The sequence below is a fragment of the Ambystoma mexicanum genome, chromosome 9 (assembly GCF_040938575.1).
Source record: "Ambystoma mexicanum isolate Mex_15411 chromosome 9, UKY_AmexF1_1, whole genome shotgun sequence".
In the NCBI taxonomy this organism is placed as follows: Eukaryota; Metazoa; Chordata; class Amphibia; order Caudata; family Ambystomatidae; genus Ambystoma; species Ambystoma mexicanum.
In genome coordinates this window covers 229,078,356-229,096,701 of record NC_090931.1, presented here as the reverse complement: position 1 = coordinate 229,096,701, position 18,346 = coordinate 229,078,356, and the positions used below count along the sequence as shown (strand labels likewise).

General features: G+C 47.4%; 1 protein-coding gene across 3 annotated transcripts in view; it reads left to right on the top strand.

Moving 5' to 3' along the window:
- The window catches only part of LOC138487895 (NXPE family member 1-like), an 852,485-nt gene that overhangs the window by 528,248 nt on the left and 305,891 nt on the right, over positions 1–18,346 (top strand). For all 3 annotated transcript variants that reach the window (XM_069614518.1, XM_069614519.1, XM_069614520.1), the window contains one exon: positions 2,472–2,533. In XM_069614518.1, the coding sequence (XP_069470619.1) occupies positions 2,472–2,533 (62 nt within the window). The remainder of the gene's footprint in view (positions 1–2,471; positions 2,534–18,346) is intronic.

Below are 18,346 nucleotides of genomic sequence, written 5' to 3'. Positions count from 1 at the left end.
CTCGGGCTATATCCTTCTGTTTGGTCTTGAAACTTTCAAAGCAATTGTTTATCAGCTGGGAACACCCGAACAAAGCTAGGAGTGGGGGAAGATTGTTTTGAATCTCTGTTTTTGAAGTCAGCCCCACTGTCCATTAGATATTTCAGTTTGGCTAACCCAGAGGCTTGCTTTTGGCTTGGCAGACAGCAATTTTTTATTAATGTGGCAAACTTAAATTGAAGGGCTGCTGTCCAGTTTGGTCACTCACAAATGTATTTTTATTTGCATGATGTCCGTTGTTGTGCAGAAAAATGAGTCTTAGTCACCAGAAATGAAAGACTCTAACATAGTTTTCAATTTCGCAAGCGAGGCCCACTTTGTGCTCTGAATTGTCATAGGGCACAGTCTTCTATCAATGGTAGATACAGGGTGGTTTAGATAATTGGGGTTTCTGTTTCTCTGGGAATCCTTCTCCCACACCCTCTTCAATTCATTCTCAAACAGAAATTTCTCAGTGGTAAAAATCATTTTCTACAGATTTCGGCAATGTGTAATCACAGGAGCATGCCCGTGCCACCTTAGTCACTCTTCCACTATCAGTCACCTTAGCTAATGCAAGCCTCTTAAACATTTGTGCATAGTTCTGTGTCTGTGGTGCGATAACATTTCCAGGGAGCAACCACACAATACAGTTACTCCTCACACTACCACTGTGACAGCAAGCTATATTCCAGAATATCAATACTCTGCGATTAGCTGTGTGTTTGACAAAACTCTCCTTCACCTGCTGGAACCCCTTTTCGATATCTTGCCAGGACTCACCTGGAACATTCAGGGGGCTACTGGTTGAGTGATAATATTCCAAAGGGGGGAGGGGTCATCAGTATGAGCTGCCCAGACATACCTTCAAGAACCCCCGATGGCGCTCCTTAAATTGCAGAATGGGGTTTAACAAGATCCACAACCGCAGGAGAACTTGTTTAATTTTGATTTTTGATTTTGATTTTGAGTCATTTCTTACGCACACCAGACAGATAACTGTATTTGGGCGCAGATGTTAACTAAAAATTGGATGTACCGCTGTGGGAGCCTAAAATAGCCCTAAAAGGATATATTCATTTGAATAGGAAGGTTTTGAGTTCTTTTCTGAACCTTGCCAAAGTAGTGCTTCAGCGGATGCCAAAGGGCAGTTGGTACCATAGCTTAGGCCCGAACACACAGAACCTCCTATCGCCTTTAAAGGTGCATTTTGTCCTAGGGACACATAACATGAGTTTATCTCCTGATTGGAGGTCTCTGGATGGGTGTTAGTGAAGGATTCTAGTATTTAGGTATTGGGGTGCAAGTTTGTGATAACACTTGTACACCAAGCATGCCACCTTAAATTTTATACGATCCTCCACCATCAGCCAGTGCAATGCTTTCCTGGCTGTGGACACATAATCTCTTTTACCCAGGTGGCCCGTTAATCTAACTGCCGCTTTCTGGGCCCTCTGTAGTCTTAACATTTGTTTCCCAGGCATCCCTGTCATGAGACTATTACAATAGTCTAGGTGGGAATTCACCAAAGTTCCCACCACCACTGGATAATCTTGAGGTATTAAAAAGGGGAGTATATTCCTAAACAGGCGCAGGGAATAGTATACTGGTTTTACTTTTGCCCCTACCTCGGCTTCGCTGGCAAGATTTTCTTGCCAGATATACCCGAGGTTCTTCACTTTCTTTGAGAACGGAATACTCACTCCCAAAATCTGTGGGGTGATATTTGTAACTTTTTCTCTATTTTTTTTCTCCCATCTGAATAATATTATTTCTGTTTTGCCTGCATTAAGTTGAAATTGGTTGCAGGCCATCCATTTTTTTATATCTTGCATACATCGGTCTATCATCTCAAATGCCTCAGGTAGATTGTCTGTCTCCACATAAATCTGTGTGTCGTCGGCATATGAGTGAAAACGTAGACCGTGTTTCCTCAAGATGTCGAACAGTGATCGAATATATAGATTGAAGATCAGAGGTGAAAGTACTGATCCCTGGGGAACTCTGCACCTCAGTTGTATTAATTCTGAGGGAAACGCTCCCAGTATCACCTGCTGAGTTCTGTCCTGTAAAAAGGCGTCAAACCAATCCACCACTACTTTGGCTGCTCTGCCAATATTTTCGATCCGTTGAAGTATAATCTTATGGTTGATTGTGTCGAACGCTGCAGACAGGTCGAGCATCAATAATATTGAATTGCTTCCCCTGTCTGCAGCCTACAGTAGGTCATCCTGGATTGCGATTGATGTTCATCTAAGATATCTCTACTATCAACGAACTGCTGAAATTGATTACAGACAATTTTAGGTGGTACCTAATCTATTGTGGGGACGATATGTCTTTCCTCCCACAGAGAAATGTATTTATTTGCAATTGCTTTAGTTTTTGATTATTCATGATTACTTCTTTACATTGAGCATGCATTTACATTTTTTTAACTTATTTTTTTGAAGGTCCAGCATTGGTGCAGAAATAAAAAAAACGTTTGAAACGATTCACGTCTCTCGGTGTAAAAGTAAGTTTGTTTTGGGTTTGTGTGGGTGTGGCTTAATGTAATATTTATTCAAATCTGAATAACAATGCCTAAATAAAAAACAAAATCTTTCTCTATTAGCCAAACCTTTCTGGGACTTGCTCTTTAAATCTACAAGGTCCACGAATAAGGACAAGCCATCAAAATGTCTTTTTAATACACATCTGGTCTCGGTCAATGCCCACGTGGAAAAGGGAGTTCTTCCCACCTGGCCCAAAAACAAGTCTAGGAAAAAAACATCCATTATAGGAGTTCTCTGGTCCACCTATTCAGTTTGAAATGCACTCCATGTTTTCAGAAGAACCATATAAAATACATTTGGAAACAGTGATCCTCAATGGGAGTAATTTTCATAGACGGAGATTGTCCATAAAAGCTTAGTCTGGATTATTGACAGATGTGCATGCACAAAAGTGAAAAACTCATTTGTTTGCAGAAGAGGCATAATGTGATTATATTAACATATTTGACAGTGTGTGGGATGTTGGAAGCGCAATGCGGACACAGTTGAATTTAGTGTTTTAAAAGGGTTTTGCATATACAGTATTATGTAATGCACGGGTTTTATTGGCAGAGATGGCAGGCAGAAGTTAATTTGGGATTATGGAGGCAAGAAAGAAATTGTTATGTTTGCAAGTGGGTGAGGCAGCGACAGAGTTAGATTTTGATGCCAGGAGTTGAGAAGCTTCTGAGGGGGCAGCAACATTTTAAATTATTCAAGGTTATTATCGGCAGGTGAATATTTGTAGTGGAGGGCCATTAATATTTCCTCTAATTGGCATATATAGCCAAGCATTATCGAGGAAGCTCTACAGTATGTAGGGGGGGGTCGGTTGGGCTCTCCCCTGAGATTTTTTTTAAAAAATGGGTTGAAATGATGTATTTTACAGCACAATCCATGAGAAAATGGGGTAAAAAGACCTACAATTCACACTCAGTTGTTTAGGACAACACATGATAAGATCCATCAGATGCTAGGTCACCAGGAGTATATAAGAGCATGTTATAATATTTTAATGATGCCTATGTCTACAATATATATTCCAATCCTTAACACAAAAAAGCACTTTAATGATGCAGCCCCCACAATGTATGCCAGCATTGGCGCTGGAAATCACTTTCATGATGCAGCACCCCCAATATAGGCCAGCATTAACACTGTATGTGATCTTATAGTGCCCACAATATATGCTAGCAGTCGCACTGGGAATCACATTCATGATCCCGCACCCAGAGTAAATGTCATAATTCTCACTGTAAACCTCTTTTATGATGCATAAACACAACATATGCCAGCACTATAGACCACTTTCATGATCATGTGCCCCCATTAAATGCCATCATTCCCACTGTAATTCACATTGAAGTTGCCATGTCCACAATATATGCCAGTATCCCCACTGTAAATCACTTTGATGTCATGCCCACAATGTAACCAAGCATTGACACAGTAAATCACCATTATGATGCTGCGTAAAATATGTATGCTAGCATCCCACTATAAATCACTTTGCTGTCATTGTACCCATAAAATAAACCAGCATTCCCATTCTAAATGGCTTTCAGGATTTTGCAAACACAGTAAATCTGGCATTGGCAGTGTAAATCAAGTTGATAATTATGGTTCGCCCCATCTCTTCCAAACATTATCTATGCATTATTGTCACTCACGTGCACAGACAGACACGCTCTCATCTATTCAGTCGCACATACACTTACAGACATGCACAAATTCACATGCTCCCTGTCATGCACACATATTTAAACTCTTGCATGCACACACATATACACAAAGCAAGACATTTAAAGCATGAATGCAATAACTGACCTTTACACTCACTCCAATCTTCTCTCCAGTTCAGCTAGGCAGTACAGCAGAAAACATTGCACCGTGGCAGTTGACAGAAGTAACAGGTGGCAGTGCCATGGGGCGGATGAGACATTGTCATGCAGGCTGTGGCTTGGGCTGCATCAAGAGGAGCTTGAATGTCCCCGCTATGCTCATCCTTTACCTGTGCTCATTTTATTTTTTATAAATTCAATGTTCACCACAAAGCAACATGTATACATAAGGGAAAACTCCATCACTGTTGGGAACTGGAGAACACTGAGGCATATACACAAGATATATTCCCAACAGGCTAGATTTTTTAAAAAAAAATTGACTCTACTCTTGGAGGGAGGAGGAGGAAACTGCGAGGTGGCTACTTTGAGTGCATGTGGCACACAAGTGTCTCAGATTGTTTGTGAGCCGGCTCGCGAACAATCAGCGACACGTCTGTGTCCAGTGCTGTGTATAACGGCCTTTGCTCCAACACCGGTATGACACATGCACTCGAAGTAGCCGCCTTGCGGTTTCTTCTTCCTCTCTCCATGAGTAGAGGCAACCCTACCACTCATCATCTGGATGATAAGCACCCACTGTTTGTCGACTATAATGCTGTCCTTTAAATGTGAATGCAGTTTATGCCAATGCGACTTGGGGAGTAAGCATGTCACGATATCCAGATCCCCCACCCCCACTATGTTCGCGAAGCCCGCAAGTCAAAGCTTAGACGGGTTTCCTTGACCAGAGAAGGGAAGGAGGGTTAGGGTCTCGATGGTTGGATAGTTAGGGGGAAGGTAGGTAAACCGGGGTGAGGACAAGGTAGAGGCTATGGACAGGACAGGGGGAATATAGGGTAAGATTGATTGCTGCACACTTTTGTTCAGGTGTCCTCAGCCCTTACTAACTATTCTTTACATGAGCACCAATTTGCACATAAGCTCGCCCCTCCGCTATCTAGCCCTATGTCAACAGACCACTACACAGTTTCAAACAATACAATTAGCATGCAGACTTAGCTCTGGTCTTTAGAGTCCTGTCCATGAAGGGCGGTCGAGTTCTTGGGCACGTCTGTGAAATGTTCTCTCCAATGGTCCAAGTTAAAAGAAATGACAAGCATTAAAATGTGTCCTCTGAGTTTGCCAGCATTCACACCATGCCACACTCACACACACACACAGTGTTGCCTTCTCAAGGCACGGATTTTGCAAGAAAGATGCACCAAGAACAAGTGATGTACAGTAGAGTGTACGAGTAGTAGCAAGCGGTCTTCCTGCAGACCCTTGCGAGCGTAATTATAGGCTTCACTGGATTCACACGAGCGGTCTTCCTGCAGACCCTCGTAAATGCGTGTGCGTTCAAAACTTGGTAGGATGTCACTGGAGTTTTCGCCTCGTGGGTCTTCCTTGGTCTCCAGGAGGCAGAAACACCCCAACAACAATGCGGACCCCTGCACGGGTTAATTTCTCCCAAAAATGCTGCCTGCGCACTACGGTGCCGAAGTTACACCCACTTATCTTTTCGTAGTGGTGCAGGGGCTCTGGATGGGCAAACGATGGCCCCCTGCACTTTCACCGCAATCCCTTTTAGGCTTAGGCATGAAGAGGTACTTATCTTGTGGAGGCGAGGGGCCGGGCTGCTGCTCGGGTGGGGCTGGGCCCCTCGCATGTGATTTTGCTGGAGCTCCGGTCCACACGTCCTCTCGTCGTGGAGTCTCAAGCGCAAGCCCCGTGCCTGGGGCTCTGCGCATGCACGTTGGGGTGCCACGCCCTTCCTGGTCCCTGATTGGCCCGGATTGGCCCAAAGCATGCTGGGAATTGTAGTCACTCGGCGCCGGCTGCTGGGCAATGTAGTTTTTAGCGCATTTTTCCTGCACATAGGTCAAAGCAGCCTTTTATATGGTTGCAACTTCCCACGCAGAGCCTGTTCTGCCACAATAGTCCCCACAACACCCTTGTGAGTAGCCTGCCTATGTGTCTGCCTGCCTGTATCCCTGACAGAGCAGGGCGGCATGCTGCGAGTACCTCAAATGGTCGACTCCGGACAGATTACTATGCTTCGACTCCTAGAAGTGCTTTTTATCGCCCTTGAGCTCTGTATAATTAGGAGCCTGATGAAGGTGCATTACCTCACATCTCAGCCGAAATGTCCGGCATGCTCCGAATATGTTATGTACCTAGCATTTGTAGAAAATATTAAATGTTATACACAATAATTGACAAATTGCATCCAATATGTTAAAGGGTATATATTCCAAAGTATTTCTTCAAAATTCAGATGGGAAACTTACCCAACCAATAAATATGACAGAGATGCACCCGCTACTTGCATGTATAGGGACTGAATGTAAATGATAAAATATTGAGATCTATGCCTGTGCTATCCCTATTGTGACAACATGAGAATATGTGTGCATAAGGTGCTATCATGGACGTAGACCTGGGATATGTATATTAGCTATCAATTTGTTTTGAGTACTAAATTACTATGTGTTTGTTTGTATGTATTAAAGTGTTGTCCTTTGGGACAGTTTTAAAACCTTTTTATATTGAGCAGTTATATATTTTTCTAATGCAGAATTGATTCCAATAAATGTATTTTTCGATTCATTCAATATATGAAGATTTACTAATTTAGTTTTCAAATAGATAGCAGAGCTACATATTAGCGTGAATACAGCGTGGAGCACAGCACACAATCTAGCCTTTCCAGTACGAGCTGACAGTTCTGTTCCAGCTGGCACAGCACACGCTCAAGCTCTCTCAGCATGACCATTCAGTTCTGTTACAGCTATCGGGGTCTTTTGATAGTAACATCTCTTTTCAGTAAAAGTATTTTGCCCTCGAGGGCCGGATGTATTCCACAATAAACAAACACAAAGTTCTGTTCTACAAACACTTTGGGTGATGGCTTTACCCTTTAGTCCCCCTCTTCTGGGCGCTGACCCCTCAGACGTATTGAACAAATGAACAAGACAGTTCCTTTCTCCGTGAACTTTGGGTGATAACTTTCCACCCCTGGATCTCCCTCAGCCAGGCTAGGAACCCAGATGACAAGGGGGACACTTCCGTTCCCGTTGTCTTGCCAGGCTTCTTGCGTTCACGAATCTTAATGTCTTTTTAAATGGGCCTTGCCCCTTGTTGCCGGGCTCCCTCTGCTGGGTTCACTCTCGCGACTGCTTTAACATTCAGTGATTATATCACTCTTCCGGGCGTAGACCCTTCGCAATCTTTTCTGCCTCTCTCCGCCGGGTTCACTATGGCTTCTTTGTCTCTCACTTATTTCAATGTCTTTCAGAACAGTTAATCGTGGACATCCCTCGACCGGGTTCATGTCTGTCAACACATTGTTTCTTGGAGCCTTAGTCTTCGTCCCTCTTTACTGGCGTCCCTCCTTCAGGTTCACTCTTGCCGTTTCAATACTTTCAATATTGGTGGGATTCATTTCCCTTTTACTTTCACCATGCGGGATTCACTTCCCTTATACTTGTTAACTATTTGCAGATCAAAGTCTTTCGATTGTACAGGGATTTTGCTTGACCTCCTGTATGACCACTTTGACCTGTTTTGGTGGCTCTCCTACAGCCTTCTGATATCAGTAGTTTTACTCAGACAGGGATCGACCAGAGTCTCCCGAGCTAGCACTCAGGTGGTGCCGATTCCCTCTGCAGCTGGTCTCCTCTTAACACCCTTAAAGTTCTTTGAACTCTGTTCAACATGCCACCTTGCGACTTTCATTCACCACAGCCCGGTTATTATCGGCCTCCCCTTTGACTCATAGGCTGTGATGAGCCGCTTGGCTTTTCTTCTTCACTGGAGTCAGGTATGGTACCACGGTTGCGGGGCCTTCCCACGCTCCTGCTTATCGGCGTAGACACGCTGTGGGTACCGCAGCTTCTGCTGCAACACACTCCCTCTATTGTCCTCGGTCTAACGATTCCTTGTGTGGAGGTTTCGCGGGATTGAGTCGAAAAGTGCAAGGTTGTATCTTTCATTGTCAGCCTCTCGATGCTTGCCACCTTTCTCCTCCTCTTGAACTGCCGGGTCTGGATAGCCGTCTCGTCATGCTGTTTGCCTCGCTCATACTGCGCTCTCTTGCTCCAACTTTTATCCCTGAGGGGAAAAGGAAGGGCCATTAGGTGTGTGTGATTCGAGTTAATTGCCTAACTCTGCCTGACCCTTTGGTTGGGACATGTCAGGTAAACCGTTTTAACATTAGCCTGGTTTTTATCATAGTGTAAAAGGCAACTCGGAAAGTTAGGATTTGTAGGGTTTATGAAATGAACAGGAATGACGAGGATTCTTATTGTAAAATAAACAAGGGAAATTGTAGGATGGGTAGGGTTTGGTCAAAGCTGACCGGGAGTTTGGAAAATAATAATTAAAGGAACAAGGAGAAAAGTGAATGTGTGTATTCTGATTTGGACCAGGAAAAGTGGGATTCTGGGAGTTGTGGTTCTTAGCAAGTTGGAAAGATGCGAATGGGTTGTTGGCTTTATCTTTGGGTAAGGAAGATTCAATGGGTGGAAGGGATGATGAGCGAGAATAGGTTATAAAAGCTTCAGGGACTTTGTTCCACTCGCCATCCTCCCCGTGATGGTACCGTGTCTCACCTGGGGTATTCCCTCAAGCATAACCCTGGGTTCCCCTACCCAGGTGATCCTCCCCCACTGGTCCACCACCAGGAACTGCATCCAATAGCGATGGCCGTGTCCTGGCCACCCAAATAAGGGATTCCTGGGCTCTAACCGGGGGAGTACCCTTAGGTTTTTTACATTCTCCAGCATTGGATCTTTCATGGATTCACATGCTGTCATGATGCCTACCCCCGGAGCACCAGGCCAAGCCCAGCACCCCCGGAAGCAGGCATCATGCCCTCGGGTAAAAGCCCAGCGGCCCCTTATAGGGGCTCTTTGGACTCAGTCCTGGCGCCTTTGGCGCCAGGCTCATGTTGGACATCAGTCCTGGCGCCATAGGCGCCAGGCTCATAAAGGGAGGTGTTTTGTGCACTTACCTGATGCAGACCATGCTGCACGCTTCAGGCCTCCCTGAGACCTGAAAGGGACTATTTTTTCATAGGGACTATTTTTTCACTCGGGCGTGGCCAGGGAAGGATACATACCTAGTTGGGGAAGGATACATACCTGGGACTTCTTTGGAAGCTATTTAAGCCACGCCCAGACAGCAGCTCATGCTTCGCGTTGTTCTGCTTCCTGCAGCTTAACGCTCACCGTGTCTGCTCCTGCTCCTGGATTTCAGCCACGCCTGCCTCGAACCTGGAAGACCTGCAAGGAAGGAAGAGAAGAGAAAGGTGAAAACCAAGGACTATTTCAAACTTCTTACCTGCATCCGGAATCTTCTCGCCAGCATCCCTGAAGAAAGACTTCCATTTAAAAGCATTGCGTTGCTCGCTGCAGCGCCACGCTTCACTCACCTGTCCTCGAGACATCTCCCGGCTCCATCGCGGCTGTCAGCATCGGACGCCACATCTCTGCACCTAGGGGAGAGAGGAAGAAACAAAAGGTGAGCAGAAGGAACACAGAAGGAAAGCCTGATTAACAGCCATAATACTTACCGGCTTTTCTTCCACATTTCGGGTCGGCGCCGCCCCGTTGGCAGGTACCGTATCCCGGCCCCTATGGGGAAAGGACAAGAGACATTTCTGGGGAATGATAAGGACATTTACTCACCTCGGCAGTTTAACCCCTCGACGCATCGCCTTCTGCACCTGAAATAAAGGACAGATCACAGGTTAGAAAGACAACATAAAGGGGGCCTCACTTGAACTTTGAACTTTCATACTTACGGCGCATCGCTCAGGAAAGTCAAGTGGATTTTGCCAGCACCATTCTGAAAACCAGTGAAGTGACTGGACGAACGCGCGCCCCTGCACCAGAAGCAGGATGGAGAGTTCATCCTTCCAAACCATAAGGTGAGCTTAAACCGAGGTTTGGAGGAAGTTAGAGAGGAACGAAGGGGGAAAGGGGGGAGCTAGCACACTATTCTGCAGACTGTTAATCCCCTTTCTCATCTGCAGAAGGATATTCCTACGGGCCAGGCAAGCACGATTTGGAGGTCCTGTCCAATCGGTGTTCCGGGTCCTGCGCATCACGCTAGAAGAGGCCACAGCAATCCAGACTAGACCAGCGCCCCCGTGAGAACCAGGTGAGCGTTACACATGCTTAGAATATTCCTCGTCGTCAGGCTGGGAGCCCTCGGTACATTTATAAAGACGTTTCCCATAGGAAAAATTTCGACACTTCTGTGTCCTATCTACGTCGTTTTGGGCCGCTTACGCATGCCCCAATAGGACGTAGCGGTATAAATGCCCCGCCCCCGCGGCTCCCTTCAGATTTCAACCGTCTTCCAAAGTAGTGGGATCACCTTGCCTCATCTACTATTTTTGCTAGGTTGTTTTTTCGTTTTTCCTAATGTCTGGAAAAGCTCTTTTTCGTCCGTGTGCTACATGCGGATTAAAGAAGGTGTATGAAGGAGATGGTCATATGGACTGTATATATTGTCTCCACCCTAACCATTCGGCAGACAATTGTGACATCTGTAAAAGCTTCTCTCAGAAGACCCTCAAAGACCGGAATAGGCGGTTGGTGGCTTGGTTGAATAACGGAGCGGGTGCGTACCCCCCTTCGGAGGTAGGCTCCACGCATAGCTTGGCCTCAACAGCTAAATCTCTAGGGGCCCCCCCGCCGTTCCGTATCGGCTGAACCTCCTGCGAAGAAAGTGCGTTCGATGGAGAAAGGCTCCTCGCAAAACATTCCACGAGAGAATCTTCGTTGAAAACGAAAACCTCGTTGTCTTCCTCCTGGTCAAAGAAGGAGAGAAAAGACCTGTCAAGATCCTCCTCAGGTGATCATCATAGATCATCCTCGAGTCGAGATTCTTCAAAACACAAATCAAGTTAAAAAAAGGCGGGAACGCTTCAGGGCTCTGTGCATCCACCAGCGTCGTCGACGGGAGTGCGATCGTCGACGCCCTCACTACCATTGACGCAGATCGTTTTTCATGGGTTCCGCCAAGTCAGATGACGGCGATGACAACGGTGACCGTCGAGAAATTAGCCTCGTCGACGGAGGCTCCACAGGAGGGCTGGCGACCGGAGGTGTATGACCCGGTTTTACCAGAAACCTTGTTGCAGCAGGAGGCAGCCCTGTCCATATCCTCCGTGGATGACAAACGTGAGCAGGTGGCTCAGCCTGCGGAACTTGGGTTGCAAGGGGTTAGCTCTCTTACTCTTTTGAGCGGGGAGAATATCCCGGTTACAACTCCGTTACTTAATCCTCAAACTGTTTTATCCCTGGAAGTTCTGTCTACATTACAAAACTTGTTGAAGAAATGAGATGAAAAGTTACCTCAGGTTGCTGCTCCAGCGAGACCAGTCGACGACGAGCCAGGCCCTTCCCATCGACCAACTCCTATGGCGTCGACGGTGGCGCCGGTCCGTGAAGGCCTTCCATGTGCGCGCCCGGAAGAAAGAGAACTGCCGGAATCCGAGTCAGAGAGAGAGCCTATATCGGATAAATCGTTATCCCCCTCTAGGGACCCCGACCTGGGAGTCGGTGGCGGAGATGGAAGCTCCAAGAAGCCCAGCCCAACCGTCACCTCTGGATGACTTTGGTTCTTTCCACACAATGATGAGTATGGCTTGTACAGAATTTGGACTGGCCCAGGAGGAGTAGAAAAAAGACTGTTTTTTGATTGATCATATGGGAAAGAGGAGAAAATCGGTGTTTTCGGTCCCCATTTTAGATCATGTATGGCAAGAGGGACTACAAACGATGCATCATCCGTTCTCGGAGCCGGCGATAAAAGGTAGACTGGAAAAGAAATATAAGGCTCCCGAGTCTGCTCCAAAATGTTTGTCCTCTCAACCTTGTCCAGAGTCGGTGGTATTGGCGGCTGCTGCAAGAAAGCCAAGGTCTCAACATAAATGCACAACTCCTCCGGAGAACGAGGCCAGGAGACAAGATGCCTTTGGCAAAAAGGTGTTGTCGGTGGGTAGAACAACGGTGATGGCGGTCAATTCTCTAGCTATTATGGCGAGGTATGACAGAGAGATGTGGCATTGTTTAGCACCCATACTGGAATATCTGCCAGACGAACACAGAAAGGCTGCGATGTTACTTGTTCGAGAGGGGGAAGAGGCCTCTAATCACTCTATAAATATTGCTGTAGACCTGGCAGAATCAGGCTTTAAGCAGGTTAACAACGGAGTGGTTCTGAGGAGACAGGCCTGGCTCAAATGCAGCAACTTTCGACCTGAAGTGCAATATAAAGTGTTGGATTTGCCTTTTGAAGGAGACTTTCTTTTTGGGGAGAAGGTGGATGAGGCCTTGAAAGGTATGAAGGAAGACTCAGACACAGCACGTTCTCTTGGGGCTCTCCAGAGTGGCAGAAGTTTTCGTTCGTTTCGCCCCTTTAGAGGAGTGTCAGGAAATTCCCGGTTCTCGTCATCAAGGGACCGTACTTTCAATAGACCGCCGTACTCCTCTCAGGGCTACAGGTGGGCTTCTCAAACCGCAAGAAGACGTTGAGACTATCAAGCCTCAAGGAAAAGGGGAGGTTACTCATAAAGGCCAGCAATGACAAGTTTCAGAACGTCCTGGGAGGCAGGGTGTCTCACTGTGTCAACGAGTGGGAAAAGATAACCTCGGACCGGTGGGTATTAGACACTGTGAAGTTCGGTCATTCCTTACAATTCAAAAGCAAGCCGTCGCACATCCCACCAGTGTTTTCGGCTCAACCCCACCTGAAAATTTTAAAACAGGAGGTAGTACTTATGCTACAAAAAGGGGCTATAGAATTGGTACCTGTGTCACAGAGAGGGCAAGGAGGGTACTCCCGATACTTCGTCGTGAAGAAGCCCAACGGAAAATGGCGTCCCATTCTCGACCTACGAGACCTCAACAAAACATTTAAAAATCTGAAATTCAAAATGCTCACACTTCAGCAGGAAGTGATCCGGTCGATTCAACAGGGGGATTTTCTGGTGTTGTTGGATCTCCAGGATGCGTATTTTCATATACCAATGCGTCAACGACACAGAGAGTTCCTAAGGTTTGTAGTCGGGCGGACCCACTACCAGTTCACAGTGCTCCCATTCGGACTAAAATCATCACCCAGGACGTTCACAAAGTGCCTAGCCCCGGTTGCAGCATGGTTAAGAAAACAGGGTCATCATGTTTACCCTTATCTGGACGATTGGTTAGTGAGGGGGTCGTCCCCTATGAAAACCCAAACAAGTCTAGAGGCTGCCATGCAACTTCTGTGACGACTAGGATTTGCGGTCAACTTCGAAAAGTCCTCATTAACTCCCTCAAGAAGCTTAGTGTTTTTGGGTGCAGAGTTCGAAACTCAGTCAGGATTGGTGAGACCATCTGTGGAGAGGGTCCACAGGCTCAATCAGCTGGCAAGACAGTGGAGAGTCAACACCAAAGTGTCGATAAGGAGATATATGTTGATATTGGGAGCCATGGCTTCGTGTATCCCCTTGGTGAACATCTGTCGCCTCTTCATGAGGCCAATTCAAGAATTCCTGGCAGACCGATGGGTCCAGAGCCAAGGACTTTGGTCGGACAAACTGACCGTCAACAACAAGCTCCTATGAGCACCTTGATGGTGTCAAGTCTTCGAAAACCTAGCCAGAGGGGTTCCCCTGCAGGAACCGGAGTTTCACATGACCATAGTGACGGACGCGTCTCTGACTGGATGGGGAGCGCATCTGGGCTCTCTCCAAACGCAAGGCTGGTGGTCGTCGGAGGAGTCAGTCCTTCATATCAACGTGCTGGTGTTGAGGGCAGTGCTTTGGGCCTTGAAAGCTTTTCTGCCGCACATAAAAGGGTCAGTGGTGAGAATACTGACAGACAACACGACAACAATGTTTTACTGGAGAAAACAAGGAGGTACTCGCTCCAGAACTCTTTCCACCGAAGCTCAGGAAGTATGGCAGTGGGCTCTACAACAAAATATAACTATAGTAGCCCACCATCTTCCGGGAGTAAAACGCGTACAAGCGGATTCTCTCAGCAGGGAAATGGATCAGATACACGAATGGGAATTGAACGAACATCAGTTGTTGAAGATTTTCAGAAAGTGGGGACAGCCTTCTCTGGATCTCTTTGCGACGTGAGAGAACAAGAAGTGCGAACAGTACGCCAGCAGATGGCCACAGATCGATTCACTGGGGGAAGCGTTCTCCTTCCCTTGGACGGATAAGTTTCTATACGCCTTTCCCCTGTTTCCACTCATACGACGGACCCTGCAATGGATTCACAGATACCGATGTCGAGTGATCTTAGTGGCTCCTTATTGGCCGAGGCAGGCGTGGTTCTCCGACCTGCTACAGCTATCAATAGCGCGGCCAGTAAGGTTTCAGAAGGTTCCGAACCTCCTGACCCGAGACAAGGGAACAGTGTGGCATCACGATCTGGACAGTCTCAACCTGACAGCATGGCTCCTGACTTCTCGGAGTTTGGTACCCTAACTATTTCATCGAATTGCCATTGAATTTTGCAAGCCGCGCGGGCTCCGTCCACGAACACTTCGTACGCATGCAAGTGGAGGAGATTCTGCATGTGGTGTGAAGATCAGCCAGGGTTAGAGCCCCTGAATATAACTCCGGAACAGCTTCTGCCATATTTGCTGCATTTAGCAGAGAGTGGGTTATCTTTTTCATCGATAAAGGTTCACCTGGCAGCCATTTCAAGATTCACGCGAAGAAGGCATTCGTTACCATTGTTTAGTGATAGGCTGATAAAGCACTTCATGAAAGTTTTATTTCGCACATTTCCACCAAATAAAAAGTTTCCTCCGAACTGGAGTCTTAACCTAGTGTTGACGGAACTAATGAAAGCTCCCTTTGAACCTATGGCTTCCTCATCTATGAAATTCTTATTGTGGAAGTTGGCTTTTTTGGTGGCTATCACTTCAAGACAACGACTCTCGGAGATACAAGCATTAGTCGTAGATCCTCCATACTTGAGATTTTTTAAGGACAAGGTGGTGCTGGCAACCAACCCTCATTTCATACCGAAAATTCCTACTGTCTTTCATAAACATTTGTCGATTCTACTACCTACATTCTTCGCGGCTCCTTCATCGGTCGCGGAAAAAGCTCTCCATACATTGGACGTGAAAAGAGCTCTAAAGTTTTACCTTCATCGTACTCAGCAATTTAGAAATACAAAACAACTGTTTGTGGTTTATGGACCGTCGGAAAAAGGAAAGGCGATCTCAAAACAAGCACTGGCTCGATGGGTCTCGTCAACGATTGCCTTTTGTCACTCGAAAGCGGGGAAGCCGCTGCAAAGGCGTCCGAGAGCCCATTCCACAAGATCAACTTCATCTTCGGCGGCGTTGTGGGCCGGGATTCCGCTGGGAGACATCTGTCAGGCGGCATCCTGGTCGGTGCCACATACATTTACCTGCCATTATTGCCTCGAACGGCAGCATGCAGACGATGTACAGATGGGACGAGCAGTCCTACGTCATCTGTTTCAGTGAGGTAAGCTCTGTTCAGGGGAATGTCCTTTAATAAATATATATATATATATATTTCTGAGGCTTGTGGAATCTGCTTAGATCACATGCTGTGCATAGGCCGGCATCTAGTGGAAGTTGCGGAGTATTACAGTTTGTTTTTCGAAACTCAAAATGGGCGTCGACACAGGGCGTGCCAGTAATACTATCCCTAGTGTGACGTCCGCTGTACCCATGATCCCTCACGTATCTAAGACTCTCAGATTGTTTTTTTCCGCCATACTGGTCGGAAGCATCCCGTGGAGTTCCCTTGCCTTAGCCATCATTTTGCAAAAATATCTTGATATTTCCCCATTTCTTCACCCCAACGTTGAGCCACCGAACTTCGACACTCGACGCTGGCCCGGAGAAGGAATGAACCGTCGAGAGCTGCACGACGAACTTGGGACTAGGAAGGCCTCTGGCCTCGGCCCGGGCCTTGGAAGGCCTCTGGCCTCGGCCCTGCAAGTAGGGAGAGTGGGGGGTGGTACATACTCCACACTCTTAAATATATAGGTACATCTTCTTATATATTCCTATACTCACTAGCCCGCTGCCACAGGGTGCGTATGGAGGGTACCCCTTTCCAATTTTGCCCCAAGTGCAACCACAAGTACCCTTGGGTTGACAGACACGCCACGTGTAACCTCTGCTTGCAGAGTGACCACCCTGAGGGGAACTGCAGAGCGTGCAGTTGGTTTAAACCGAAGACCCTAAAGGACCGTTCGACCAAACGTTGGGCTCACCACGCCAGGCGACAAGAGGCCATGGCAGCGGAGGGCGCCTTCATTGATGGCAGCGACGCCGTGCTTTCAGACCGCGAGGGCAACGTGGCATCGAGAGACAGCCAAGCGCAAGTCCCCGACCTCGGAAGGTTGTCTGGCAAGGCAGCTATGGGGAAAACCCCCGCCGACACGAGCGCTACCCACAGCACTTCCACCAAACACGCGAAGTCCAACCGAGACTCGACGCGCACATCGAGTTCTCGGAAAGAGGCACACAGAGAACGGTCCACCGAATCGGTGTCCTCTGGGTATTCACTATCAAGATCGCCGCATGACACCAGGCAACCATCCACTGTTGCCAAGAGTACCTCGCTCACTAAAGTTATAGAGGTTCGATGGTTGGAAGACGAAGCCGACCTCTATCCCTAGGCCGCACTCCAGTAGTCGGCGTCAGCAGATCGCGTGACGACTGCCCCCGAGTCCCGACCTCCACACTCTAGAGATAGGGACACTACCCCCGATTCTAGACGCCAGACGTTGAAAAGCTCAGAAGGAGCGAACACACTGGGGAAACACTTTTCCACCCACGGGCAGGGGGGAAAACAACAAAAGAAGCATTCTCAACCTTCTTCTACACCACAGAAACAGACAGACAAGTCTCAGTCTTCTGTCAATTTACCCAGGACCCCTGCACAAGGCCATAGGTCCAGTCATGATACAACAGGGAAACTCTCCCAGGAAAGAGTAATCCCCAGCTCTAAGGAATGGTCTAGTGAGGACATAGACAGAGTTATGTCTAGGATGTCATCCCTGGCAGACTTCTATACCAAGAATCCTGAGCACTTCCTCTCCTATAACCCTGACGGGGGTACACCCTCTAGCTCTAGGGACCCGCAACCCCCAAGTAAAAAGTCCCGGGTTGAAGCACCAACACAAGGTCGGTCTTCGGACCCATTCTGTATACAGCCCTACTCTCATTATATTGAGGATCCACTTGTGATTGAGGATCCAGATTTGGACACGTTGGGAGACCAAACTGGGACGGACTACTATGGGCATGACGAGGACCAAGAGGAGGACGAGGATGATCCAGAAACTTACAGAGTAGATTCCCCAGTAGGCAAAGAACCTCCGGTTACCGACTCCCCTGTCGACAACCAACCTCCCTTGAATGAGGTTTTGTCCAGAGCGGCAGAACACTTCTACATTGATACACAGGGAGCACAAGAAGAGAGGGATTTTGCCGAAGAATTAGTGGGAGAAAGGAGACCTGTTGCCCAGGCCATCCCTATCCTCAAATCTATACAAAGGAGAATAGACCCTTCCCTTGTAAATCCTAACCTCACCAGGGCGGTAAACCCCAGGATCGAAAAACTATTCAGGGCAGCCCAGTCAGACCTGCTGTACATAAGGGGGCATCTAAGACCGGACTCCCTGGTATTGACAAACACCCGAAAGAGGGCGGGAACGCCCCTATCATCGTCTGAAGCTCCTCCCGACAAGGAGAGCAAAAAGATTTATGGTTTGGTTAGGAAAGTAGCCTCCACTTACGCCTACCAGGCAAGGATTGCCAACTCCACCACCCTACTGGCGAGTTACAACTGCCACCAGTGGGAAGAAGTCGCAGCACTCATCGACTCCGCCCCGGAACCTTTAAAGGCCCAGTTGGCACGGGTGGTGTCGGAGGGAAGATGTCATGATCTCTGCTTCAAAA